At 40.6% G+C, this 26951-nt stretch overlaps 2 protein-coding genes across 5 annotated transcripts; one reads left to right on the top strand and one right to left on the bottom strand.

The window, feature by feature from the left end:
* Positions 1-989: 989 nt before the first annotated feature.
* LOC127356245 (dedicator of cytokinesis protein 7) lies at positions 990-26951 on the bottom strand. 4 transcript variants are annotated; one of them, XM_051387840.1, is made up of 50 exons: positions 26755-26951; positions 24701-24788; positions 23461-23639; positions 23178-23246; positions 22907-23033; positions 22221-22433; positions 20860-20945; positions 20702-20768; positions 20309-20458; positions 19999-20079; positions 19613-19769; positions 19325-19455; positions 18793-18886; positions 18498-18660; positions 15439-15556; positions 14777-14847; positions 14539-14677; positions 14310-14411; positions 14118-14204; positions 13482-13713; positions 12913-13077; positions 12600-12772; positions 11752-11853; positions 11274-11360; positions 10591-10686; positions 10346-10486; positions 9973-10086; positions 9691-9861; positions 9451-9590; positions 9145-9314; positions 8860-9011; positions 8386-8568; positions 7897-8023; positions 7713-7797; positions 7481-7577; positions 7220-7354; positions 6758-6910; positions 6439-6597; positions 6246-6346; positions 5970-6162; positions 5644-5787; positions 5371-5502; positions 5239-5253; positions 4444-4569; positions 4270-4359; positions 3947-4183; positions 3717-3860; positions 3433-3539; positions 3164-3337; positions 990-2409 (listed from the first exon to the last, which is right to left on the bottom strand). In XM_051387840.1, the coding sequence occupies exons 1-50, from the start codon at positions 26802-26804 to the stop codon at positions 2367-2369; spliced, it is 6360 nt and encodes a 2119-aa protein (XP_051243800.1). In that variant the 5' UTR covers positions 26805-26951; the 3' UTR covers positions 990-2366. The 4 variants fall into 4 exon arrangements, with proteins under 4 accessions (XP_051243800.1, XP_051243801.1, XP_051243802.1 ...); XM_051387841.1 differs by lacking the exon at positions 26755-26951 and adding an exon at positions 26622-26644; XM_051387842.1 differs by lacking the exon at positions 11274-11360.
* angptl8 (angiopoietin like 8) lies at positions 16240-18391 on the top strand. Its single transcript, XM_051387844.1, has 4 exons — positions 16240-16750; positions 17357-17509; positions 17623-17733; positions 17813-18391. Exons 1-4 carry the CDS (start codon positions 16439-16441, stop codon positions 17831-17833), a joined length of 597 nt encoding a protein of 198 aa, XP_051243804.1. The 5' UTR covers positions 16240-16438; the 3' UTR covers positions 17834-18391.

Genomic DNA, 26951 nt, shown 5'->3' with positions numbered 1-26951 from the left:
GCCCTTTATGAACCCCCAGGAAGGATCTGTCAGGGCCCCAGACCTTTTTATTTATCAAAATAATAATTAAAATTCTTCCTTAAATAAAAGTACACAAGTATTTGCAGCAAAATACATTCATTTAGCAGAATTAACACTGTGATACAGCATGATTATTATTTACTGTATATGCAGCACTTTACACTGTAGCTGGTTAAAGCTAATTTTAACTATTGTATATTCTTAAATCAATAACCGTAAATCATATTTTATAAACTGATCGTATAAGTTTGCATGTAAAATGTACCAAAATATTTTTGCCACTGAAATGTTATAAAGATGCATAAAATAGAAATTCTCAAAAATTACGTAAATCCAGTATTTGTTGCTTTTCATCACTGCATGACCCTATTAACGCTTATCTAAAGGTCATCCATGGACATCAAAGAACCTCACTGGAAAGAGGTTAACACTAGAAATGTCAAGGATTTTTAGGAACATTCAAGGACATTCATTCATTCATATTTTCACCAGTGTGGGCCTTCTGTATCGAGTGAGAATTATATTTATTTAATATAAATCACAATGGCAACTGTAATCCTCCATTTCCTTGACATCTCTGTCTCCAGTACATGTGGAAAAACAGTGATCACGTTAAAACTGTCAAGACTTTGTAAAGTACCTAATTATAAACTTTGTTTCTCTTCGTTCTAGTAAATTAGACAAACACTGCAGGCTATAATGTGGATCGTCCTACTGCTACAGTAAATTAGAGTAATGGTATAGAAAAAGGAAGGTCAATCTGGATCAAATACATCTTTGCCTCGTCTTTATAACAATGTTACACAAAGTTAAGGGAAAAGTGCAGGCCTGTGTGAATGTAACATGTGTTATGTGATTTAGCACAGGGCCTTAAGTGCTCAGGTTTTCAGGTTACATGTTTTAACGTCAACCAAAAGCTAAGTAGTTGAACTACACGTTGAGCCCCACAAATAAATGCTGACCAGAGCTGTAGGAAGAGAAATTTAATAGAAGGCAGTAAAAAAGACAGTGTAAATAAATAAAAAATGTTCATCTAATTGGTAAAAAAAAGTTTCCAGCCTCGTAAATTAACAAAAGCTCAGATATTTCAGTAGTTACAGTGTTACTGTGCGGAAGTTTGTTTACAATAGTGCAATATAACTGATACAGTAGTTGGAAATAGCTACAATGAATATATAAACAAGGTGTTAGACACATGCAAGACATTTGGAGTGCTTTTTGACAACAGTTCAAATACAGTCAATAGAAGACTTGCCTTGTTCCACACAGGCAAAATGTATTTAGTTATGGGACTGCAATGCAGGATGATAGTAAATGTCACAGTTCGAACATATTTGTGTGGGTGAGGGAGATGGCCTGGCTGAGAGCAGTGCTTCTGTGATAAAAATCTGATATGATCTGCAGTGCAAGAGCATTTCACAGTTTAAAAAACACATTTAAACATCTCATTTTGCCTTTTCTCCCTAGGATAATCCATTTCTAACAGTTCATTCCTGCCAGACTCAGACTAGGACTGAGGCTTGAACTGGGACAGAATGATTCCATCATCCACTATACAATGAATTCTTACAAAAAGGGATAGGCAGATAAGTGTGACAACTTGAGGAAGAAGGAATGTCAGTTATTTGGTCTGTTGATAACAAAAGAAAACTCCCTGGGACTATTTAATAACCAAATCTGGCAGTGACTTCTACCAGGCATAGTTTGGAAAAATTTCTTACAAACTAAATAAGGCCACGGCACAAAACAGACAAAACTATAGCCTCTTCAAACGCAATCACTAGAAGCAAAAGGAAAACAGATACACTCATGAACAAATGCCCCAAAATTATTTGGATACAAAATATGTTTGGCAGCTCAAGTCCTGCAAAAAGTTATGTTAAAATCAGCTCAGAGAGATTACTGTGAGGAGACTACTTCTGAAAGCTTAGTTTAAAACGTTGACATGTTGGAGCCTGGTTCCAAATGACAATGTTTACAGTGCAGATAACCTTTCCAGTATAAACAGCCGAGGTTTTCTCCTACAGAGGTGTGAGAGTGGTAGTCACGGTGGGAGAGATGGTTCAACAGGGAAGGAGGTGACAAGTGTGTGTGTGTGTGTGTGTGTGTGTGTGTGTGTGTGTGTTTGCGTGTGTGTGGTGAGGTGCTGGGGGGGAGATTATGGAATGACTGGGTGGCCAGGGGGTTGGGTGGGTAAAATAACGAGCTAGACGAGGAAGAGGACGGTCCGTGTGTGCTTGTGACAGTTGGTGTGCAATACAGTGGGGGGAGGGGGAACAGACGGGATGAGATGTGGCTAATTTCTAAAGCCTGCTTTTCTGTGTTGTTATCCAGTTTGGTGGGCCTCAACAGTCGACTCTGCGGAGACTGGACCTACTGTAGGAGTTCCTGCGAGGAAAAAGACGATAGAGAAAGTTTTACTTCACGTGTTTTTTTCTTATTTTGCTGAAAAGCGTATCTGAAACTCAAAATCAAATAAATCCACTGAGGTGTAATAAGTGTAATTTTATTCTGTCATACTTCTTTATGTTCAATTTAGTTTAGGTATACAATTTCATTTTCCCCAGGGGGAGGAAGAGTTACTTTGAATGTGTATCTGCTTTCACAGACTAACAATGAGGTAAAACCACCTCATCATCTTACTGAGTGTCTGTTTACAGAACAATAATACTATGACTCAATATAATAATTTAACATCTAATCAAATTTAGCTTAATAAGTCTGACAGAAACAACTTCTAAAATATACATTTGTGCTCAGTATTAAAACATTGTTCTGGCAGGTGCCGTTTACTGTAGCTCTGTGTTTGATTATGAACCAGCAGTCCTCCCATGAAAACACAGAGCTGTTTTTGAAATAAAAAACATATGGTGATAGTTTCCATAGTCAGGCCACAATACTTCAAGTACTGCACCAACTTTCTTTTATAAATTAATGTTAACTCTTTGATAAATGTCACTGGATTTTGCATGCACTTCCTTTCAATGGTGACACAGAATGTGTGAGTCTATGACCTGGAGTATGATAAAGTTTGGTTTTATGTTGCTCTTGTGTTTGATGGTATTGGAGAAGCAGCATGAGCTCATTTTGCACGATTTTGTGCGTAGGTGTGTGTGTGTGTGTATTTAATGTCTCAAGTTACCGTTGCGTTTGCGTAGTCTGAGCTGGCAGGGTTCTGTATAGCTGGGGGATCTTGCGGTTGATGAGAGGACCCAGAGCCTCTTTCAGTTTATTGTAGTTCCTCTCCAGCTCTCTGTGGTACTCTTTCTGATCTGGTCCAATCAGGGCTTTATTCTTCCTCAGGGCGTCCTCACACCTGCACGAAAAAGAGCAGAGACGACACAGGGAGTTGGGATTTGTTTTTATTAGTTACACAGCAGTCTGCGTCTGGGTTGTGGAGTGTGTCATCACCTCTTAGTGAAGTCTTTAAAGCAGAGGCGCAGTTTGTTGTGATGGCGAAACAGCTTTGGGTCGTCAGGAATGTCGGAGAGAAAGACCTGCGCCACCTCAAGGGGGCCCTATGAGGGGGATAATCTGTTACATATCTGTGAAGGAATGTCTGCCACTACTTAAAACACTGACCCAGACTTTCAACCCCATTAAGATGTGATTAGTATTCAAGAAGGATGTAGTCTTTTGACATTTTAAATGCATTATAGTTTTACATCATCAGCTGCAAATATCTAAACAGGCACCTGGTTGACAGTGGTGCCCACACAGCCCTGCAGCACCATCTGCAGCATCTTGGCATCTGCAGGGTCTTGGGTTGTGGCGAAGGCGAGCTCCTGAGTCTTCTTCTGCATGTCCTCAATGGCCACCTCCATGGGGACAAGAATAATCTGGAGAACAAAGGCCACAGAAATAGTAGATTTTAACCTTTACCGCTCTAATAACAACTGACCAAAAACCCAGAACAGACACCCACCTCCTCCTTGTGGATAACATTGATGCGTGTCTTGATGTAAGGGAAGGCATGAGATGTCGTAAGGATGGTTTTGCGTTTGTATTGCTCATTCAGGTCGCCATGGGCTCGGCCATCCAGAGTGAAGGGAGTGCAGTACATGAAAGTACGCAGATTGTAGTTCTTGTCGAAGTAGGTGATTCTTTCCTTTAGCTCGTATGTGTCGAAGAATGGTTCAACATAGGTGATCTGGAGGTAGGCCTGAAACAAACAGTCATAAATACAATTATACCTTTTGTAAAATGTGTACTGATATATTATTAGTCACATACTGTATGTCATGTTACCTTGTTGGCATCCAGTTTGTTTTTGTCCACTGGGTTGGAGTCCTTGATAATTTCAACTGCATCATCCCCAAACCTCTCTGAGTAGAACTCCTGTGCACCAAAGAGATTCTTATATTTATATTTATATGTTATCATTAATGACAACTTTATTAGGATCATGACTAATTAACATGCCTCAAGTCTGTGGGAGATCTCGGCTAATTTGGTGATTGATGGCTCCTTGTAGACAAACTCTTGTTCATCCAGGTCTCCAAAGCGGCAGCCGTAGAAACCCACCCGGAAGTAGGTCCCAAACATTCTCTTAAGACTGAAGACAGGATGAAAAGAAGAGATGATTTGAAAGTGCAGAGGCTGAGTGAATTAAAATCAACTGACTTGTAGGTCATGTAACCTATATTTAACATAACATGCTAGGTACACAGCAAAATTGAGAGAAATAATCTAATTCTTTTTAATTTTTTTTCTTTTATTGCCTTTGATAGTGACAGCTTCAGAGTGACAGGAAAGGGGGGAGATCAATCAATTTGTAATGTCTGCAAGCAACGCTGCAAGTCTATCAATTCCCCTTATTAAAAATGTGATTTGTGCAAATATTTTTTTTTTTTTTGCATTTTCTATCTTAAAGGAGGTACACATCAAGGCTGCACAGGTGAGGAAGTTAAAATGACTCTTTTTACTGTATAAAGATTACAGAATATTTAGTAACAGAAGAGGAACTGTAAAAGGGCAAAGAGAACATTTATATTTAGGCTGGAATGGAAACTGTTTTGTAACAGTGGTTCAACTCAACTATGTCAAATGTGAAAGCAAGTTTTGAATCACTCACCAGTAACATGTCATTCAGTCAGGAGAAGGAGAATAGAACAAGCAACAGGAAAAAAGAAAACATTGTCAGAACAAAATAAGAGGAATTTTTAATTTGTTTTACCTTAAATGTTATATACTCAGTATTTCAAGTGGACTTGTTACCTCCCATCCTGAACTCTGGAAAAGTGAAAAGAAAGAACATGTAAGAAGAAATCTAGAATAAAGGTCATTTTCTCATCAGCACTAACAGCCCAGTTCATTGCTGGTGATTTTAGGATCAAACTGTCTACTCACTTGGTTGTAGACTTTGTTGAAGGCATCCTGCAGCTTCCCATGGACAGTGGCCAGCTTTTTGAAGTCTCTGTTGGCTTCATGAATGGGCAGCAGAATCTTGTATACTTCATTTATGGCTTCGTACATGGCAGCCTGGAGTTAGAGCAAAATGGAAAAACAGTTTTACACATACCATCTGATCACATAACACTCCTTCAGCCATGTAAATGCTGTAACCTTGTGCTGTGTTAACATGCTGCCTGTCACCATGTGGCTGGAGAATGTGAGTCGTACCATGTTAAAAGAGGCAGCTGCTTGCTCCAGGAGGCCCACTAGGCCAGACTCACTAAAGTACTTCCCAGCACAAATTCCCTCCTCCTCTGGAGACAGGACGTCATCGGATACAGCTGACTCCTCCAATACGTTGGATGAAATATTCTGAGGGAAAAATAGAAGTAAATAGAGGTCAGAGACAACATAAAATTCTTATATTTGCTCTTTTCAACAATCGAGGGCTTGTGTCCTGGTGCTCCATTTATAGGACGTCCTACCTCATTCTGCTGCCCATATGTATTGGTTGTAAATAGAATGAGTCACCAAATTAAACAGCAGGCACTTACCTGAAACGTGACACAACCAATTGGCAGGTAGCGGCAATCCTCCAGCATGTTGAGGTATTCTGCCACCAGTGCTGCGCTGTGGACCAGACAGTGGGCAGCTTCAGCATGGTTCCCTCTCTCACAGTGTTTTCCTGCCATGTTCTGGAGCCAAGTCAGACGCAGGTCAGGGGAGTTCTGGTAGCCCTTTGCAATCCTGAAAAAGAGAGATAATATCAGAGATTTTAGTTTGGACACTTTCTTGTTGTTTGCAGGCCTAGTTAATTTGCATCAAAGTACCTGTACATGAGGTCAATGAGCATCTCTGGATCCTGCTGATGCTCTTTCATCTTAACAGTGTCGGTAAGAATCATGTGCAGGTTGAACACCAAATCCTGGACCTGCAGTTTCAAAAGTGCAACATGGCACATTAATAAAGACTTATTAATTCTACCAGCTCCAGAGGGGGCTTTGTATAGAGGCCCTTACATACCTGCTCTGGGAACGGCGTGTCGCGCAGCTCCAGGTCCTCTTCAGCATATGTCAGGATGGTCTTAAGTGAGTGACGAAGGTGTTCCTCATTGAAATTTTGTGATGTCCCCACCAGTGATGACAGGGACATGGTCACCTGCATCTTTACTCGGGCAAAGTTCTGTGCCGAGGGAAAAATGAAGACAGATTATAACTCATAATATTAATAATATAGTCTATTCCTCAAGCATCCCGTAGGTCCTGTACCATTTCGTCCCAGGTTGTTACAAGAACATAAAAATACAAACAACCTAGAATCCAAAGAGAGTGTCTACACTTACATTTCCAATTTCAAAGTTCTGCCTCATGAGCAGGTATAGAGAGGCAGAGGCGTGACTTCTGACAGAACCAACACTACTGCTGCAGTGACGCAGGAGACGCAGGCACAGGTCTGCACAAAGCTCTGTGTCCTCTTCAAACAGCATCTCTGGGAACTACACACAAAAACATGCTCTCTCACTTTGTACACCCAAATATATTAACAATGATTTACTATTTGTTTCTTTCAAATTCAATTTCTCAAAAATATAAAACAGATTTAGAGTATTAGAATTAAGTAAATATGCACATGAAATAATTTTCTTGTTTGTTTTCCCTAAAAAGTGTTAAAGGTCAATGTGTGAAATTACAAACAGGAAAAAATAAATAGTGTCTTGAGTTACTGTTACAATATTTCAAGCTGCGTTAATATTAGGTTGTAAAACAAAACAGCAAACTATAGTAGAGTAATTTCACTTATGTACCTTGAAGACCAGAGCCCTTTGTGTAGTGAAGCAGTGCTGCAGGAAGAGGGCGCTCTGGTTGCCTGCCATGCTGTGGAGGAGCACTCTCAGTACTCCACCCAGAACACTTTCCTTTAGCTCTGATGCCACCACCGTCTGACAGAGGACAGACACAACAAATTAAAGCAAGGTAATTCTACATAAAAGGCACAGCCCTGTGTTTGAATTGCTGACAAAAAGGCATTATATTTAATACGGTAATTTTCTTATCCACTGCTTTACCTTCACTATAATTTCCAGTGTGTCCAGTACAATCAGAGAGGCCTCAGTAGCTAAGTTTCCATCCACCACAGACTCCTGCTCCATCTCAGCTTTAGTCCTGTAGTAGGTGTTATTTCAGTCAGTATCACATTTAAGTACTAATAAGATGAAGAGACAGCATTTTATGCCATGTCCATGATTTAAATTCTACTGCTTTTATCTGGCACTGATATAATACATGTGAATAACATACTTGTCAACTCTGTCTGTATTTTGTCTCCAGTGGGTGACGTTCTTCCTCCATCTAACATTCTCTTGGCTACCATAGGGACTCCTTTCTGGAAGAGTAAACAAATTACAGTTTCCATGAACACAAACTTAGTAACACCTCAAACGACACACACATACACACACTACTGTGCTGTCATGCTACTTACCTCGGCAGCGGCGAACCATCTCCTGACGAGCCCCAATGGTGCCCAGTATGGCCTCCTCCAGTCTGGCCTTCATGTCCTGAGACTTTTTGAAAGTCAGGCTGTTGATCCTCTCCAGAGACTTCTTCCCCTACAACAACCATCAACCATTGCAGGACAGAGACAAACAACAACAAGAGATCAGGAAAAAACACGATTATGCATACATGTTTTAAAAAACAAATGTCTCTGACCTCCCGGATTTAACAGGATAATAGGTTTTTTAAATAACTGGTCATTAACATGAACATTAGAAACACTAACCCTTTAGAAAAACAAAACAATAGCATATTGCACTACTAATAATCATGACGGGTAGCTTTATTGAAATCTGATACTGGTACTGTAGCACTGGCATGTCCAAATTAAGCATCTGTAAAATGGTTTTGACTCCTATTGGGTGTATGAGTGATGAGAGACTCTCACAATACTGACAGGGCCTGGTTATTGTACCTTGTATTCAAAGCAGGAGACACAGAGATGCAGCAGATCCAACAGTCTGTTGATTTGGAGTACAGACAAATCAGACACCCAGCGCTCCAGGAGAGCTGCATCTGCATTCTTCAGCACCCACAGGAAACACACCAGCAGAGTCCTGCTGCACTCAGCAGACAGAGAGCTGGACTGGCGCCCAGCCTGGTGAAGACAAACACATAAACTCAGTGGCAGTCTTTTAATCTGCTTCAGTACAAAATGGCTGTTACATTTATAAAGGAAAAGGACAGAGAGCCACCTACAGGCTAAGAGGAGAAGTTGTACTTGGAAAAGAAGAACAACATGGGAAGAATGCAAATGTGTTTGTGTCGAGTTACAGAAAGGGCAGAGTGATCGTCTGTCAAACTGAGGCAGCAGCCTCCCACACAGATCTGTGACCTGTCAGTCTATAGGGCCTGGGGGAACAGCCTGACCCCTGCCGCTATCACTCACCACTGTGGGCAGTGCGAACGCGTTTGCTTTGGCATGCGGCAAAGGGGAGCCGGCAATTGCCATGGCAACAGACTGACTGATAGTGTTGCCGCTGTCTGGGTCAGCATCATCCGTGTGGGCTGAGGCATGGCGGACCCGAGCAGGCGAGAAATCTATAAAGAAATAAGAAAAGCACTCTCATGTGCAATAATACTGGAAATAAAACCACTCTGCAAATGAAATAAATCTGCGTAGGAGGTGGATAGCTATAACAATATTAGTGAGTTGGATATACGTTCTGCTGACCAGAGAAGTCGTGGAGCTGATGCAACGTCTCCATGACGATTGGGATTAGGGGTAGGTAGAGCTGAGCGATGTGGGCTCTGACCTGAGGGTCAGTGTAGCGAGGGTCTGCGTCATGGCTGCACAGCAGGGAGTGAACGGCACAAATGGCCTTTTTATGAAGGAAGAAAACCCTGTGGGTAAAAAAAAATATACATCAGTACAAATTTCCGTTTCTCTCTACGTACATGTACTTTATGCTCTATTGTACCGCATTTCATTTTAAGTTCCAACTCTGCTGGACTCTATAGTGAAACTGAATGAGCCTACCCTTCTCCATCAGGATCAAGGATGAGAGAGAGCTCAGTAAGCAGCAGACCAGACAGGAAGTGCTGCTGGCGAAAAGGGACTGAGAGCTCAAACATGGTGGCCACACCCTGGTCTTGCACCATACTGGAAAATGCTGAACTCTGTTGATACAACAACAGATAGGGGGATACGGATGAGACACAAGGATAGAAGAATATGAAAATAATATATGAGCAGTTTAAATCCAGCCTGCTCTAGTACCTGTGAGGTTGTGGAGGAGGTGGAGGGGGAGGGGGAGGCTGGAGGGCTGAGTGTGGAGCATGGAAGGTTGAGGGTGACATAGTGCTCGTGGCTGCAGACAATACGAGTGAAGTCCATCCTCAGGGCATTCAGAGAGCTGGGGTTCTGTGCTGTGTGAAGCTTGTTGGCAATCTTAACACACAAGTTTGATTGAGACAGTAAAAGCTGTTTTAATATGCGTGGGAGCATTGGGATTTTAAGTATTTGATATTAAAGGAAGACGGGGAGGGGAGCAATAGGCACCTGTTTGTAGTAGGAGCGGATGAGGTTGAACACAAAGCCCCGGTCCATGAGAGACAGCAGGTCATTCAGGAAGAAAGCCAGACTGCTGTTTAACCTCTCCACAAGCTCCACATCCTGAGAGAGAGAGAGAGAGGAGAGATATTTAAGAGAAGAGAATGGGCAAGAATGATTAAAGGGAACATATGATATCAAAAGAAAAACATTACAACTTTCTGGTCACTGTACACTGGCTACTTTCTGTTTGACAAAACTTGAAAATCAGGCACCTAAGGTCATCTTTTATTAGTCAATACTTTATTCATTGAAAACAAATGGACTTTCAGCAGTTAATGTCTTGAACTGCTTGTAGTGTAGCTTTGTGGGCTGTGTATACCTTGTGGTATCGACCGGCAATGTCTGCACTGATGGCACACACAAGTGCAGCGATGTCATCCACAAAGCGATCTGGGAAACGCTGGCGCCTTGGAACATCCAGTTTTGAGGTCAGGAATAAGTGATGCGCCATGCTCTTTGTCTAGAGGAGAGGGAAAATAAAATAAAAATAGTCACTTGATGTAAAAGTTTTGAGCCTTGTTTTTTGTCTTGTAAATTTAATATAATAGACAACGGCATACTCACCATAAGCTGGAAGAAAAACCACGCCTGCTGCAGCGCTGCCTCCCTCACCGTGCTGGTGCTGACCACCCACTGCAATGCCAGCTCCTCATGGAGCAGCTACACATGAAAAAACACAGTGCAAATTTTAGCTTACCTGAGCTTACCTATTTCAGAAACTGGATTAGAGTGTGAGTGTGTGTGTGTGTGTGTGTGTGTGTGTTGTCACAAGATACAAGATACGAAATGTAACTTTGGTTTATTAAGATGAGGTATATCTGCTTGATTGCTATTTCATCCCTAACTCAGGTAAGACAACTTAAAGAAATAAAATAATCTTTTTTATCTTAGTATAATAAAATATATGAAGTAATTATATAATTTGCTTTATTTATTCATGTATTCATAAGTGAGGATTTAAGTTAAAGTTTTTTTTTTTTAACTTAAGTTAAAAAGTCATAGTAAAAATACATTTAACACATTAATCGGTACATCTTTCACAGATTTAGTCCTGCAGTCTTCAGAGAAATTAAATAGTGTATCAACAAATCCACACCAATTTACAGACAAGACAATTGTTAAAATGTCATGAATGATGATGAATGTTAATGACACGGAAAGTTGATGAATGTTGTGACATCAAAATGTATGAGTTTGTTATGAAGAATGTCACTTTTACATTTTGTTATAGTAGATGTCAGTTTTACCTTCTTGGCAATCTGCCTTGTGGGAACTGAAAACAAGGCCACGCTGTCCAGGAAGGCAGACATGCGATTGCAGCTGCGGTCGTTTGCCTGACATGGAGTGACGGTGATGTGAACACACAGAGATGAGGACAAAGTGATGTGAAAATGGGTGAATGGAAGTGGATGGGTGGCCAGTGAACTCTCTATGATGAGTGCAAGGCTGGTAAGAAATCTGACGAGCACCAGGCAGAGATTATGTCTCACAACAGCAATGGTCTGTTAGGCGGCGGTGAGAGGATGAATTATGAAAGATGGACAAGGTGTAGTCGTGGATAAAGAGGTGTGACAGGAAAGACAAGGCTGGCGGAGTGAGAGGCAGGCACAAGCAGATACAACTCCTGAGAATTGAGGTGGGAAATGACCCATGAGAGTTGATCACAGATGGTTCAGGATGGAGGTGGTGAGGAGGTGAAAGTAAGGAGGAGGAGGGATTTGGCACCTGCTTGAGCTCACAGCTGGAGTTGGGGTTCCGGCGTAGCACAGATCTGGAGCCCCCAGGGGCATAAGCAGAGTTTACCCAGGAGTGGGAGCGGTCAATGCCCTGCCATTAGCCACCAGAGACACACACAAAACACATACACAAACACACAGTGTGGCAAGAGGCAAGGGCACAGTGAGTAAAGGGAAGATAATTATCACACAAGAGATTACTTGAAGGATAAAACTGGGAAGAAACAAAAGTGAGGGATGAGGAGTACAGAAAAGTGAAGCTTGAATCAGCAAAGAAAGCGGGAGCGGGGAGAACAAAGGAAGGGCTGGAGGTACCATATGAAACACAAGGGACAGAGGCATAGAGCATAATTGCATTGTTGACATAAACAGCATCATTAACTGTTGGCACAAAGTAAAATAAAAATAACTTCCTGATATTGGAAACAGAAAGTGAGAATATGGTACAATTGGTTCCATAAAAACATAAAAACAGGGACTTAATAATTTTGTGCTGCTGTTTATTTGTTTTCTACTGGGGATAGAAATGGAGTATAACGAGATGGAGATTCATTATTTAACAAAAAGACCTTTAGTGCTAGACAAAATAAAATGAGACAAATTTGCAAATTAAATGAATATGCAAATTAAACAACAAATACCTATGAGAACACAAGTTAGAACCAATACATTGGTGCAGTCTCACAAAACATGAGAAGAAAAAACTGCATAATTTTAAGAACTATGAATGAATATGAAGTATTTAACTGCTTCCAAATCTTTCACACGCACTAACTACTGCAAAAGTTGTATAGCTATAATAAAAATAACACACTTCAAAAGACAGGCACAATTCACCTTGCTCCCTATGATCCTCTGGACCTCTTCGTCAGGAGAAACTGGTGTGCTGGCCAGATCTGGGTTAGAGTTGCTGATACTCTTGGAGCGGGACAGGTGCAGGCTGCTCGGGCGTGCTGTTGCTCTCGACAAGGTGGCGTACTGCATAGGCATGTCGTAGGACTGTGACCCAGCTACCCATCGGAATGGACAAATAAAGATAGAGTCACATGGGAGAGCAAACAGCCATATGCCCAATCAAATAACTGCCAGTAGTCCACTGAAAGACTCTTCTTCTCAGATGCAGACTGTACAGATCAGGCTAAGGACTCACCTGATGGGGGCACTGCAGGTTCAGCTGTTGGCAGGCGGAAACAGTAGTGGATGTAGGACGCCAGCAGGTTGTTGCGGCCATGCTGGTCCTGGTTCCCCTCCAGGTTCTTGTGAATCTGGTTGACCAATAAAGTCATAGCTTCAAAGGAAGTCCGGCCCAGGTTCACTGTAGATATATCAAGAGTGAGAGAAACAAGCAGAACTTAAAACTATGGCTAGAAAAATTATCATGCATAATTGTAGACTGTAATTTTAAATTGCCATGATTTAAGCTTCTCAAATGAATCACAAGGCTTGTCCACATCAAAACATTAACACCATTTGATTTTTATATGCAGGTATTATAGTGGCATATCAGATGTCCTCTCTTGTGTGTCAAGAGAAGTTGAAAATAATGCAGATCTGGATGTATAGTAAAATGCATAAATTAAATGAAACCGTTTTGTTGCTCAAATCATCAATCACATTATCTACTCAAACTATTAGAATTGCCAGTTTAGCCTTGTTTTGAGAAGTGCACTGCCAGAAGTAGCATGGATGTAAAATGGCTGTCCTTCAGAACTCACTCACCAATTTGGCCAGCAATGACTGGTGGGTAGACGATGAGCTGAATGAGCTTGTTGAGCAGCTGGTGCAGGAACCTGACACAGGTATCCAGCAGAGCTCCTCTCAATGCAGCCATGCTGGCCTTCAGCTCACCCTCCATGTTCGCCTCAGTAATGATGACGTCCTTCAGGCGGAAGGGGAAGGAGTACTCCTCCAGAACATACACTAGAGTGAAGAACTTATCCAGGTGGGGGTCCTTGAGTTACCAACAGAAAAAATATTAAATATCACTTGAACTGGGTGAATTTTAAATTTTGCAGCAATTTTTCAATTAACATTTTTGATAGGGGTGAAAATTCAAAAGACTTTTAGGACAAGTTTAAGGTTCCTGTAATGCACTAATTAACAGTATAAATAGAGAGAGGGGTATATATATATCTGGGTTGTCTGAATCTTAATTGCCAGTAATATGCTCCAATTAGATTTATTTTTTTTCCAGAGATAAACTATGCAAATTTACATTAACAATAGAGGAAAACTTTGGATACTTGCAGGAATAATAATTACAATTCCAGAACATCCCCCAATATCACTAACATAAGCCCAATAGGGCTTTTAAACATAGGAGAAACATATTCTATAAAAGGCATATTTGTGTACCTGAGTGTGAACCGAGGAGGCCGCTGTCACTTCGACATTGAACACTCCTTTGTGATTATCCACCCACTTCATGCCTGGAAGCTGAACCTGCCACAGAGGGACATCCAACTCATTTAATACTCAGTCACATCACAAAGGAGAAGGTAATGGCAGGAAAATTGATATTCACACAATCTCTTTAAACACACTCACGTCAGGGGTGAGTACAGAGTAGCTAGGTGGAGGCTTTTCCACTGAGACAGGCAAACTGAAAGACCCAGTGCGTAGTCGGCCATGCTGCATCAAAGGGATCCACTGTAGGCAGAAAGACAGACACACGATCTTTCACCGATGGCAAGACAACTATCAGATAGAAACTATCAAATAAGTAAGCGTGTGGGTGGGAGTATTAAATGTGGGCCAGCTGAACGAGTGTACTCACAGTGTAGCCCACAGGGCTCTCCAGAGGAGTGTTCTGTTTGGGCTGGCAGCTGATGTGGTAGAAGGTGAACAGCAGATGGTGGTTGTCTGTCAGATTGGCGGGAATCTTCATTTTCATCTCCTCATAGAACTCAGGAGATCTTTTAAACAAGAGTCAAACAAAATGTTAAAAGAGGACACTGTGAACAAGGACATGTTGAACAGGGGAAGGACGAGGGTCAACAGGTGATAAACCTTACTTGTTATGGTAGATGATAGGACTGTACGCTTCATTCATGAACTCAGCCCAACTTGACTTCCCAAAGATAACCTGGTCCAACAGCAGAGAATAAATATTGTTGTTATTGTTCTATGACCAATAGGAGGAACTCTTTTGACATAATTGTCATCACTGCAGTCTTGCCAATAATTACAATATTTTCTCCATAAATATATTTTGGAGTGGAGGGAACTTTAAAGAAAGTTAGCAATCATTGATATAATTCTTACCAAATCAAAATCCTAAAAAAGCTATTAGGCAATATTAATAGGCCTGTTTAACTTCTGACGTTATTTCCACAGCCTTATTATCCATAAATGAGTTAACTACACATTTCAGCCTTCCAAGTGTACAGAGGGTGAGTGTTTGATACTCAAAAAGTTGATTTTGGGTAATTTATTACTGCGTAGCATGCATCAACCATTAGATATTTAATAACACAAAAGCCTTCCTGTAGCTCACTAAATTAAACCAAACTTTCCTCCCCTCTGTGCTCAAAAATATGCCCCTTTGAAGAAGTTCACTCTTCCAAGAAGACATCATATAGTATTTCACTGCCCCAAGCTGTTTTTAGTGACTGGAATTTCATTTTCCTGAGAACATCACAATCACGTCACTTGATTATCCCAGACTGTGACTCACCGGCAAAGCTTGGCTGGGGTCTTCTCCTGCCATGAACTGAACCTTCACAGCAATGTTCCTCACTGAGCCCTGACGACTGCTGAAGTTTAGACTTTGTGGGTAAACATAGAGCAAGTTCCTAAAGGCAAAATGATGCACCACAGAGAATGAGAAAGAGAGAGATGACAAGGACAGAATTTAAAAAAAAAGCAAAGCCATGAAGGACATTGCTGGTTAATTTTAATCAAGTGACAAACAGGATCATAATCTAATGTAGGGAGGCAGTTTCACAGCACAGTTTCAGCTTGTTAACAATATCACACATTCTCCATCATTCCTACAAAAGCATAAAATATTCTTGTTCTCAAAAAAGAAAAAGGTAAATAGAGTTTTGTATGTGCACAGGGGAACAGAGTGACCTAGTATTGGATTTGCATGGTGAAAGTCACCTTAACTCCTATCCAAGGCAAACATTAGAGGTAACATTTGTTCATTGAAACAGCTGATTTTATCCACGTATCAAGGTGCAATGACGCAAAATCATACATGTTGAAAATAACATTTACTGCGTAGATTGTGATACTGCTCATACATTTTCTGTATCTAATACAAGAGGGTTACATACATTGTTATGTACGTCACATGTGTGTGTGACCTAAATGGCAAAATTAGTATCTCAGGGGTTAAACTTCAAGGCAAGGTCAGTGAGACTAAGGCCACGGACAAGACCTGTGATCGAACCACAGCTGAGCTAATGTTTTACCATGGTATTGCATGTACACATCCAATATAAGGCGCACTGACCACCCTCAAAATTCATCATCCACTGGGTATTCTTGTAATGCCAACTTCTGCACAGCTGTGATAGACAAATACGTATTTTATAGCCTTCTTGCCTCATTTGCAAGATTTTACATCAAACACACTTTTTCCTTAACTGGCTAAATAACTGTAAAAGAAATCACAAACTTTTGAACATCTGAGTGAAACAGATAACTGGACTGAGTTTGTAACTGGTATTATGAAGACGATCTGGAGCCTGTGTCTGCTTTGTTTGGCTGAGGGTTTAAGAGCAGTCCATGCAGGTCCGGTAAGGACGAACGGCAAGATGGAAGACAAGGCTGTGCCACAGGAAGAAGTCAACGTGCTCATGTTTGGTGTCATACAGTTCAGCGAATCCCTAAACTATGTTTATGAATCCACTGAGGCAAAGATAGCCAAAATCAGCCAGACTCTGAAGAGCCATGAGGGGACTCTCAAAAATCTGGGGAGGCACACTGAGCAGGCTGCAGAGGTGGAGAAACAGATAAAAGGAGTGATACAGTTGCTACAGGTAAGAAAACACAAAAAATATGTAAACAATGAATTCCCCATGTGCTGTTGAATGGTTGTGTTATTACAAGAGAGATAACCACTGAGAATTACAATCAAACTGCAGATCAAAAAGGCACAACATGCAGGAGAGGAAGATAGAGAATCTAAAAATGTCAAGAATTTAAAATTCCCATCAGATTAACACTTCTGTCCATAGAAAAAACTGCTGAACAGACATAACAAAGCTACTCTTGGCTGATTTGCAAAATTGTTAAACAACAATAACAACAATGCATATACTATCTATACTATCTACATTACCCTTATGTAACCATGCATGCATGGGCACATCACTCTTCTTCTTTTATAAGACCTAATGAATGCAATATGATTCTTAAATGTATTTCCCAGATGTTTATGGATAAATCTTACTCTTTTATCTGAGATAAGAGAGGGAGAGAGAGAGAGAGAGAGAGAGAGAGAGAGAGAGAGAGAGAGAGAGAGAGAGAGAGAGAGAGAGAGTCATTAGAAAGCTGAATGTTACACTGTGGGGCAGGCAGCTGCCAGCAGCACTGGGATCGTTGTTGGGGGAAGAGGATAATATGAGCAGATGCTCTTTTGACAGGCCCAGATGGTGGAGCAACAGGCACAGACTAAGGTGACTAAAGACTGGCTGGCCAGTATGGAGCAGGAAGACGTGGCACTGAAGACAAAAGTGAAGAAGTTGGAGATGTATCTCAGCAACTCTGTACCCACCACCAACATCAAAGAGCTGCAGGTAACAAAGCTGAACGTTGCAGCACTAGGCAACTTTACATATTTGAATACCAGTCACTGATTTATTGACATACAGCAGCAAATACGTTACTTTATCTTTATTCCTGTTTTTAGGAGAGAGCAGGGGACCACTCTGATGTCTTAAAAGGTTTACAGCATTTGATCCAGTACCAAAAAGAGAATATTGAAACTCAGAGTAAGCAGCTCTCCAAACTGCAGAAGATGGTAAGTTCAAAACATCTGTTTCCCTTGAACTTTTGATGTTTTTATTTAAATACATTTACAGTTTATTTCCTTCTTCCAGAGTGATGACATAGTCGTTTGAAGATTCACCACTGCAGACCCCCAGCTCAGAAACATCACTACACTCCCTTCCATGAATATGTTATGCCTATGTATGCTATAGATCTAGTTTATATATATATATATACACACACACTACTCACAAAAAGTTAGGGATATTCCACTTTCGGGTGAAATTTATGGAAAATGTAAAAAGTTGATGCTACAGTGATATTATATCATGAAAGTAGGGCATTTAAGTAGAAGCTCAAATTAAGATCACCTGGAAAGGTTATAGTGCATTTTATGTACATTCTGAAATTTCATCCGAAAGCCGAATATCCCTAACTTTTTGTGAGTAGTGTATATATGAATATGGTTGTTACAGTTATCATCTATTTCTCATGTAACATTTTTGTTTGTTTTGACTTTGAGGTACTTTGTAAACTTTGTTTATAAAAAAAGCCATTCAAATAAAGTTGTTAATTTATAGAGTATCTTGTTGTGTAAGCACACATAAAAAACCTCAAAGATAAAAGCTTATTTTTGTATTTACATATTGTACAAAACAATATCAATAAAGATGTGTTTCAATTAGAAATTCAGAACCACAGACTAAAGTTCTTTGTCTTTGTCAAAAATCAATATCCAAACAAACACAGTAAGGCATGCATGCAATGAAGGGGTGAATGTACATGAACTCTCACCTGTAGGTGGTGTGCGGTGTGTATACATAGCGGGCAGGGAACTCCAGCACCTCTTTAGTCGGGCGAACACGCAGGTCCGGGTAAGGCTTCACATGAAGCAGCTCTGGTGACAGACAGTAATGAGGGGAATCCGGAGCTGGAGAGATGTCAATCTTCAACTGGGCTGAGGGACAAAATAAATCACGGAAATATAACAAAACAGAAAGCCTGTTAATTACAAATCATCCATAAATCTTTATACATGAATTCAGACAATTTCACATCTATCTTGACTATGTGGGGATATCATGTTTACCTGTGACAGGCCTTAGCCGTCGCAGAACAGAGGACGGTCTGCGCATATCCGCCAAAAACTTGTAGAGGTCTTCATCACTTAGTCTGTCCCCCTCCTTCATTAGCACCAACAGAAACACTTGTATTGTAATGTTTGTAATGGGATAAAAACAATCTCATTATAATATAGTTATCACAGAACGACAGTACAGTACAACAATGTTAATTAGTTAAAATATTTAAGGTTGAGGCATAAAAAATATCAGGACCCTTTTGCAAAGTTTGCAGATTTTTGTTCCCAGATTAATGGCCAAAGTAGTTTTAATGCTTGTGTCATTTTCTCTGTCTCTAGACATATTCTGTTGAATGTTGAATGTGTTGAATGATTTGCAGTTGTTGGTTCCTCACCTCTTGCCTTTTGTAGTGGCAATACTCAGCTTTATCCGTAAAATGATTAATAATTTGGCCACATTACATCACACATCAGTCAGGATAATTGTAACAACGTTAACTATAAAATGAGTCATAAGCATTCACACTAGACAGAGTCTGACCTGCTTGAAGAAGTTGGTGACGGTCAATGTTGCTGGACGGAAAGTGGCAAAGTTACACATGTCTTCCCCTATACTCATCCTCTCAAACCCCTTTTTCTTTCTCTCATTCCATGTTCCATGACCTTTCCGCTCTGACAGAAGAAAAAATCATAGAATATTAGCATGTGCATGAATGTTACTTAAGCAATACTTAAATATTTGAATAATATGTGTATGAATGCATTTGAATGTAGTATGTGCATGTGTAACACTGTATAAAATTGTGGACATGTTTGAAGTCAGCAGTACCAGAGTCAGAATCAGGGTCTGACCGATCCAGACCTCCCACACTGCTGACGATGTTGAGAAGGTGAATGGCCGTCCAGGCAAAAGGCATGCGAAAACGGCCAAGACGACTACAAGACTGCTCTGCCTGCTGACGTAGCTTCTCCAGCTTCTCCTTGTGCTGACAAGGGAAGACAAGATATGATAAAAGAAATCAGTATAAATTACTGATTTCCTAAAAGGCTTAAAATATCTGGAGTAGCCAACAGAGTTGACTTGGCAATGATGATGGTAAATATTGCAGCTACCCAGACAGAATTGAGTAATGCTTGTGACTAAACACACGTCTCACGTGCACACTGGCTGCCAGAGCATTGCAACAGTTTAAAACACATTTTTGGCTCCATTACCTTGGTGGAATCTGACTCTTTCATGACCATGTAAGGTTCACAGCATTCTCCAATGTCTCCTTGTTGGAGGACTTTCTCAAGCTGAAATACATGCACACAATTGTTAACACATTAAATCACATTTTTAAAATCACCAAATAATACGTGAACTTAATTTACATTTTGTATTCAAATGTATTTTGTATTTAAGTAGCACTTAAAATGTAAAAAATAAGGGCAAGTGAACTTGTCTGTATGAACCAATAAGAAGAAATTATTTATGCCAATAAATTTAAGTCAGATTCTGTTTAAAAGACGGTTATTTCAGTACCTTAATGACCAAGAAGATATCAGCAGAAGGGTATGTGATGGAGAAAATGGCAGAACGGGCCAGTGTGGAAATGGCTATGTGAGGTGTGTGGGGTTTAAGCAGCCCTTTCATCTGATCTGAATTCAGGTCGAAGTAGAAATTCTCAGAGATCTGTTGGAGGGAAGATTGAGATAAGCGGGAAACAGCAGAGGGAGGGGAAGGAAAGATGATAATGGAAAGGCACGTCAAGGGATTTTAACTCAGTTTTGACTCGGTGATCTAAACCGCAAGACCACTTAGACCTTTTCTGAGACAAGGGAAATTCAATTAGTTAAGAATGAGCTCAGCATTACGTCGGCGGTTTTACAGAGTGAAAGTCATTGGAAGAATATTCACTGTGCAAAAAATAAATACCTTTTTCTTTTCCTTGACATCATACAGGGCAAGTGTTCCAAATATTGGCTCAATTTCTATTTCAAACCTGAAAAACAAAGTATAGTTATGTAGTTTAAAATAATGAATAAGAATGGCAGGACATAAATGTCAGCTGTTATATTTCAAATGTTACGCACTTCAGAGAAAGACACTTGACCATGATCCTCTGACCACAATGTTCCTTGGGCACTTCGATTGCAGAGCATCTCTCTACTGCTTCATCCTGCCACACAGACGACAAAGCCATGGACAACACACACACACACACACACACACACAAGCATAACATTTACACAGATGTCATGGCAACGAAGCAGCAGAGAAAGAGAGAATGTGTACCCAGATATAAGAAAGAAGGATGGAGTGAGAAAAGGAGAACATAGAGGAAAGAAAAGCAAACAGTGCTCTAGAAGTGGCTGGGTTTGCAAACATTGTGGACATTCACTTTATGGGGACATTCAATAATGTTACTCTGAGCTGAACAAATGGCAACTACATTTACCAACATCTCCAGCCAAGTGTTCTGCTGGCTGCCAGTATTGTAAACTCCTATTCTATAGATTTTCTGTTGGTGACATCTGACTTTCCATAGAAATCCTTTTTTTGTGTTTGTTAAGGTAAGACATGGAAATTAGTTGTAGGTACGTCAGTGTGTTTAATTCAATTCAATTTTATAACGCCAAATCATAACAAAAGATATCTCAGGACACTTTTCAAATAGAGCAAGTCTAGACTGCACTCCTTATAAAAGTGAATATATCACCATTCAAAATACACATCAGTAGGACTGTCAGTAAGTGAACGCTTCACCGTTTCTCTTTTCTCTTTTCTTTTTCACCGACATTAAGTGCTGATTCTGACTGTCTTTAGTTTAGTAGTACATTCAGTCTGTTGCTAGTTTAAGCTGTCATGTTCAGTTCAGTACAAAACTAGACAATAGACAGGCTGTACATAAGGTTAGCAGTCTATTATTTCCAGCTGAGTTATCAGATTATGATGCAAAACTAATTGGTTTCAAACAAACCATTGTTGCTTCTAAATGCATCACTGCCTGTTTAGGATTTCCCTAATAAAAACATACTTGCCCATGGGTGTTTACTGTAAAATGCTTACATAGGGTTTCTCCCAGGGAATTGGTTAGTGGATGTGGTAAGCGTTCAGTTTCATTGTAGTCAATTACTAGAGGAAGGTTTAAACAATAACCTCACTCATTAATATATGTGACCTTTGCTCTTTTATGTAGTGCCACTGCTCATTTCCCTCAAAGCTTTATATTCTCATATTATAATTCTTAACAATGCAATCATTTCTACTGACTTTAGCCAAGAACAAAAAGCTACAGGGAAACCTGCATTAACCGGGTAAAGCATGTATTATTTCACTATATTATTTTTATATATACTAGTGATGAATACTTATTTATTGGATAAATATGTTTTTTTTCTTTAACATAGCCTGTTCCACAACAGAAGCAGGGACAGGATGGTTTAATACAAACCTCATCAGGGGGAGGGTACAGGCCCAGGAGGTCACTGTGTCGCCCCTGAAGGCGTGCCTCTGTATTGCGGCGGTCCATGTCCTCTGCAGCTGTACGTTCCAGCACTGATGGCAGGAGAGCATCTGGGGAGGAGTTCTTCAGGTCAAAGATACTGGAGGCCCAGCTCCCCCGAGGAGTCTCATCAAGGCTAACTGACCGCCGCTTTGCGTCATCCTGAAGCCCACAAGAGTGAGACGGAGAGGTGAGATCATAGGTTTTTTTTTTTCCTTCTAGGCAAATATGTCACCCTTGCAGTGCTCACTGCAGATGTTTTAGAAAGACAAGAAGAACAATATGTTACAGATCCCATTACCTCATTACCATTTAATATGATTCATATGGAGACTGTGTAATGGATAATGGACATAGTATATCCATTTATGCATTACTCAATCGCCACATGATCAACTCGCTGAGCAGAATAGAACTCATACTGCCTACCCCATCCTAATGAGACAACCTTTATTTGCTGGCTATTCTCTCCATCTCTTTGTCCAGATATCAGATATGATAAAGCTGCAAAGCTTTGACTCCTGGCAGCACTGTGTGTACAGTAGATCAATAAAGTCTGTTAAATTAACCTAAAATGACTGAATGTTCACTCAGAGTTCAAGATAACGAAATCTTTGAACATCACCAACAGCTACCTGGTCGTCCTGGCGCTCAGCAGCAGCTGCCTCATCCAGTTCAAAGGTCTGTTTGACCAGCCCTCGCTGCCTCTCCCTCTGTCGCTCAGAGTTGTGAGGGGTGTACGTGGTGCTGTAACGCTGATATCTACAGGAAACAAGAAAACAGTTATCCCAATAATACTGTAACTGTCAATCACGTGTACAGTGAACAGGAAAAAGTGGTGCACATTGTTAATAAATAGATGAACTCCAGGCTAACTCAACTGGTACCACAACTGACACCACTTACTTTCTTTGAATGACAAGCCAGTCATCTGTGTAGACTGCCAAGGCATCTCTCACTCTGGGATCCAGTGAGCTACGTAGAAAAACACATTAACAATTCAGCTAAGCATGCTTTTAAGTGTGTTCATTCAAAGTCACAGAGAGAAAGGCTTTGTTCCTATCTGTAGTGATGTTTATCCTCCATTACAGTAATATTAATCCCTCTGTGCGTGGCAGTGAAAAGACCATAGAGGGATGTGTGTGTTAACAGAATAAGGGTTGTGCTGGCCATTAGCAGCTGGACTCACTCCTCCTCCTCGGGCAGTGGGGGCTCCAGTGTAATGCACTCTTTGTCCAGGTGAAGGAGCTCCAGGTCATCCTGGGGGAACTCCATTAGTTGTCTGAGGGGGCCTGGCTCCACCCCAGGAGCGTGACTGCTCACATATTCCTCAAAGTCCACTGGTTCAACCACCTCTGTCAGGGGCAACTGTCAATCAACATTAGACTATTATGTACCAATAACTATTACCAAGACAGATCCTAATCTAATCTGCAGGATCAGAAGGACTTACAAGGTGCGGTAGAGAGAGGAGACAAGATGCCAGACCAATACCAGATATCTGACATTTAAATATAATACATAACACAGGAAATGCATGAAAATAAAACAGCGAGGTAGTCATGTAAAAACAATATTCATCTCTCTTATTTAATGGCCTTGAGAATGTGCAGGTATTAGTGAAAATAACTTGTTAGTGCCATGTAATTAAAAATGTTTAAGGGCAATTCTCATTAAACTCAGTGTTTAAAACTGTAATAAAACAACAACTTCCTGCACATTGTACATGTAGTGAAAACGGGTTCACTAAACAGTAAAATGAATGTTGTATTTGAAAGGTGTCTTCAGTTGATTACATTTTATTTTCAGTTTCCGGTTCTCAATTATTTGTTTTTAATGCAGTTACTTTCCTTTGTTTATCTTAAGACCAAACAAGAACCTACCACAGCCACTACTGCTAGCAGTCACTCAGTGACTGTGTTTATTTAAATTATAATTGAGTACATTGTCAAAACCCCTTTTCACTTATCTCCTTTGCTCTTACCTCTAGACTGCACTGAGTCTCTGTTTCACAACGTATCTCTGGTTTCTCAGGGGTTTCCGGTTCACAGCAAAGTCCACAGAGTATTTGTACATTTCTGCTGGACTAACTGACAACACCACCCTCATAATTGTAATGTGACACCAGGCATTCCTAACACACAGCATCTTATATAAGTATCCCTTATTATATATTGGGCTAGCATCCATGCCGAACCTTTGCCTGGCTGTCAAACAACACAAGTGAGCAGGGGGAGGTATATCGTGTTTCAAAACCACCTCCTTTACACCTACTGTCAGCACTTATTAAAACTAAACTCATCTGCATTCCTTGCATGTAGCCTCAAAACTAATTCACAAAGTCACACCCATCAACTTCTGACCTCACTAATTGGAGCTTTAAACCTGCTGGCTTGAAACTCCAGCAGGTTAAACACAGGGTGACTCACAGGGTGGTGTCCGCCTCCTCGTTTCTTGGTCAGCTGAGGAGAGCCATAGTCTCTGGACACTTGTTTTCGGACCTCTGCAGCTACCGTTCTGAAAAACAGAAATATATAAATAATTTGGAAGCTAGTCCATATTTTACAGACATAATAATCTGTAAAACCCTGTTAATGATCAAGATGTGCAGTGTTCAAAATAAAAAACTATAAGTCATTGATTGATTGGATTGGATTGGATCTAATTTGTTCAGATTATGTGTTAAAACAAAACTCAGTTAGGCAAGTACCATGTACATCTGCACTTGCATGGCTCAACCACTAAGTTTCAGAAACATGTTCTATACAATCTGCAAAGCCTTCTTCCTACAACAGAGTTTCCAGCTTATGGTACTAGTAGCGATGCTGAAGGCCAGCAGCTGTTCGGAATAGGGACACAAGAGGATCTCAGAGAGAGGTGGCGAGCTGGCTCTAGGGAGCAGGCACAGAGCCAGAGCTCCCTGGCCTTTATGGACTAACGGCAAATGGGAGGCTTAAAGAGAGACAAAGCAGAAAAAAATAACAATCCTCTACCAGAGATAGCAAGCAGCTGCTCCACTAGAACCACAAAATGTCTGTTTCTCTCATATACACAGCTGCAAAGGCTCGTACATATCCCAAACCATGGTCCTCATGATTACATAGCTGAAGTTCATGACTTCATTACTTCGATGCACATGGATTGTAATGCAGAGAAGAAAGAAGAAGAAAACCCAGACTCTTATCTCCAAGATGTAGCTAAAGTTTTTAACTTCCTGCCGATTGACTGATTAAATTGAATGAACACTATATGCTCAAAAGATGTGATAACAGTTTCTGCAGCTCTGCACACCTCAGTTTAAAACAGGAAAAAGGAAAGCCATCGACTGCAAGGGCAATAACCAGAACGCCACTTCCCACCCTTTCCTGCATCCGGCACTAAACAATGGTCTTGGTCCCGCTAAGGAGTGACCATCCAGGACTTGGGGAATGCAGCGGGAGACGGTTCGATGAAGCCAATAGCTCTACAAGATATGTTTTTGACGATCAACAAGGTTATAACGTGGCTACCAATAATGCAAGACAATATTTAACATAAAAAAAGTCCACTTTGTGATGGACCACAGTCCAATGTTTATAACTACTGTACAGACATCATTTCAGCAAGGTTTTCACTGGGTTGAGAAAATATTCACTTGCAGGATAAAGAATGTGGAGAAGCTAACTGGTATTGTAAGGCTACGCAGTTTCTTAATGAAATAGAAAATGAAATCAAACATGAAGACAGGGAAAAGCACAACTTTGGACAAAATCAAGGTTAGGAAGGACCCCGTTTGTAAACAGATCACTTAAAGCAGACAGGGAGTCACTTGGCTGCAAATACTTTCACACACACACACCAATGTTGTTAGAGCATGTTATTAAAAGAGTCTGTTGACAGACATAACTTTCTAATTTCCCCCCTTGTATCTGATCAATATATATTTGGTGTAATAAGACAAACTAGATTTTTTTAGTCGATGCAGTATAAACCCTTTTACGAAGAGGGAAAACCAGTTTACAACATGTGGAAACAGGTTACTACAATAACGCTGCAGGGCGTTCACACGACATAAGAACAAAACATCTTGATGAATGTCACTTTTTTTATGTGTGTAATGCATTTTCTTCGGTGTAACTATGTTTGAATACACCCAAATTACATATCTCAGCCATTAGATTAGCCCTCAGCTTGCCGTTCTGCTTAAGTAGCTCAATCATTGTTGATGACAATGCTCGTACGATGCTACGATAGCGTTTACAGAACAAGATTTTAAACTCATTCAAATGTCAGAGACCCTCTATGAGAGCCCAGACCGCTTCAATAAACATTTATATGAAACTGGGAAGGTATAGTTGTGTTTATACTGACCGGTTCATTGTCAGTGATACCTTACAAATCCTAGCATACTGGCTATATGTACCGTCTGTCCAGCAGGTCACTCTCACGCACTACAAGCGGCACAACTGTGGCTGTTAAACAATAACTTCTGTTACTGTCTCACCGGTTGATTTTATGAGCAAACGCCCTCCTTTCGCTCGCTGTGGATGTCATTTCTTGTCCCCATGTAAAGAAGCTCTTCGAAGTCAAACTGAAACTACTCTCCACCTCCTGTGCTTTCGCTCTGTCCCGTCTTGTGAAGGGATGCGGACTCTTAGACCGCTTCCTTCTCCACGCTGGGACTGGGCAGGGATCCCTCCT

Source organism: Dicentrarchus labrax, unplaced genomic scaffold (genome assembly GCF_905237075.1).
Source record: "Dicentrarchus labrax unplaced genomic scaffold, dlabrax2021, whole genome shotgun sequence".
NCBI classification, from domain to species: Eukaryota; Metazoa; Chordata; class Actinopteri; family Moronidae; genus Dicentrarchus; species Dicentrarchus labrax.
The sequence above is the reverse complement of the archived record's forward strand: the minus strand, read 5'-3'. Positions and strand labels throughout refer to the sequence as shown.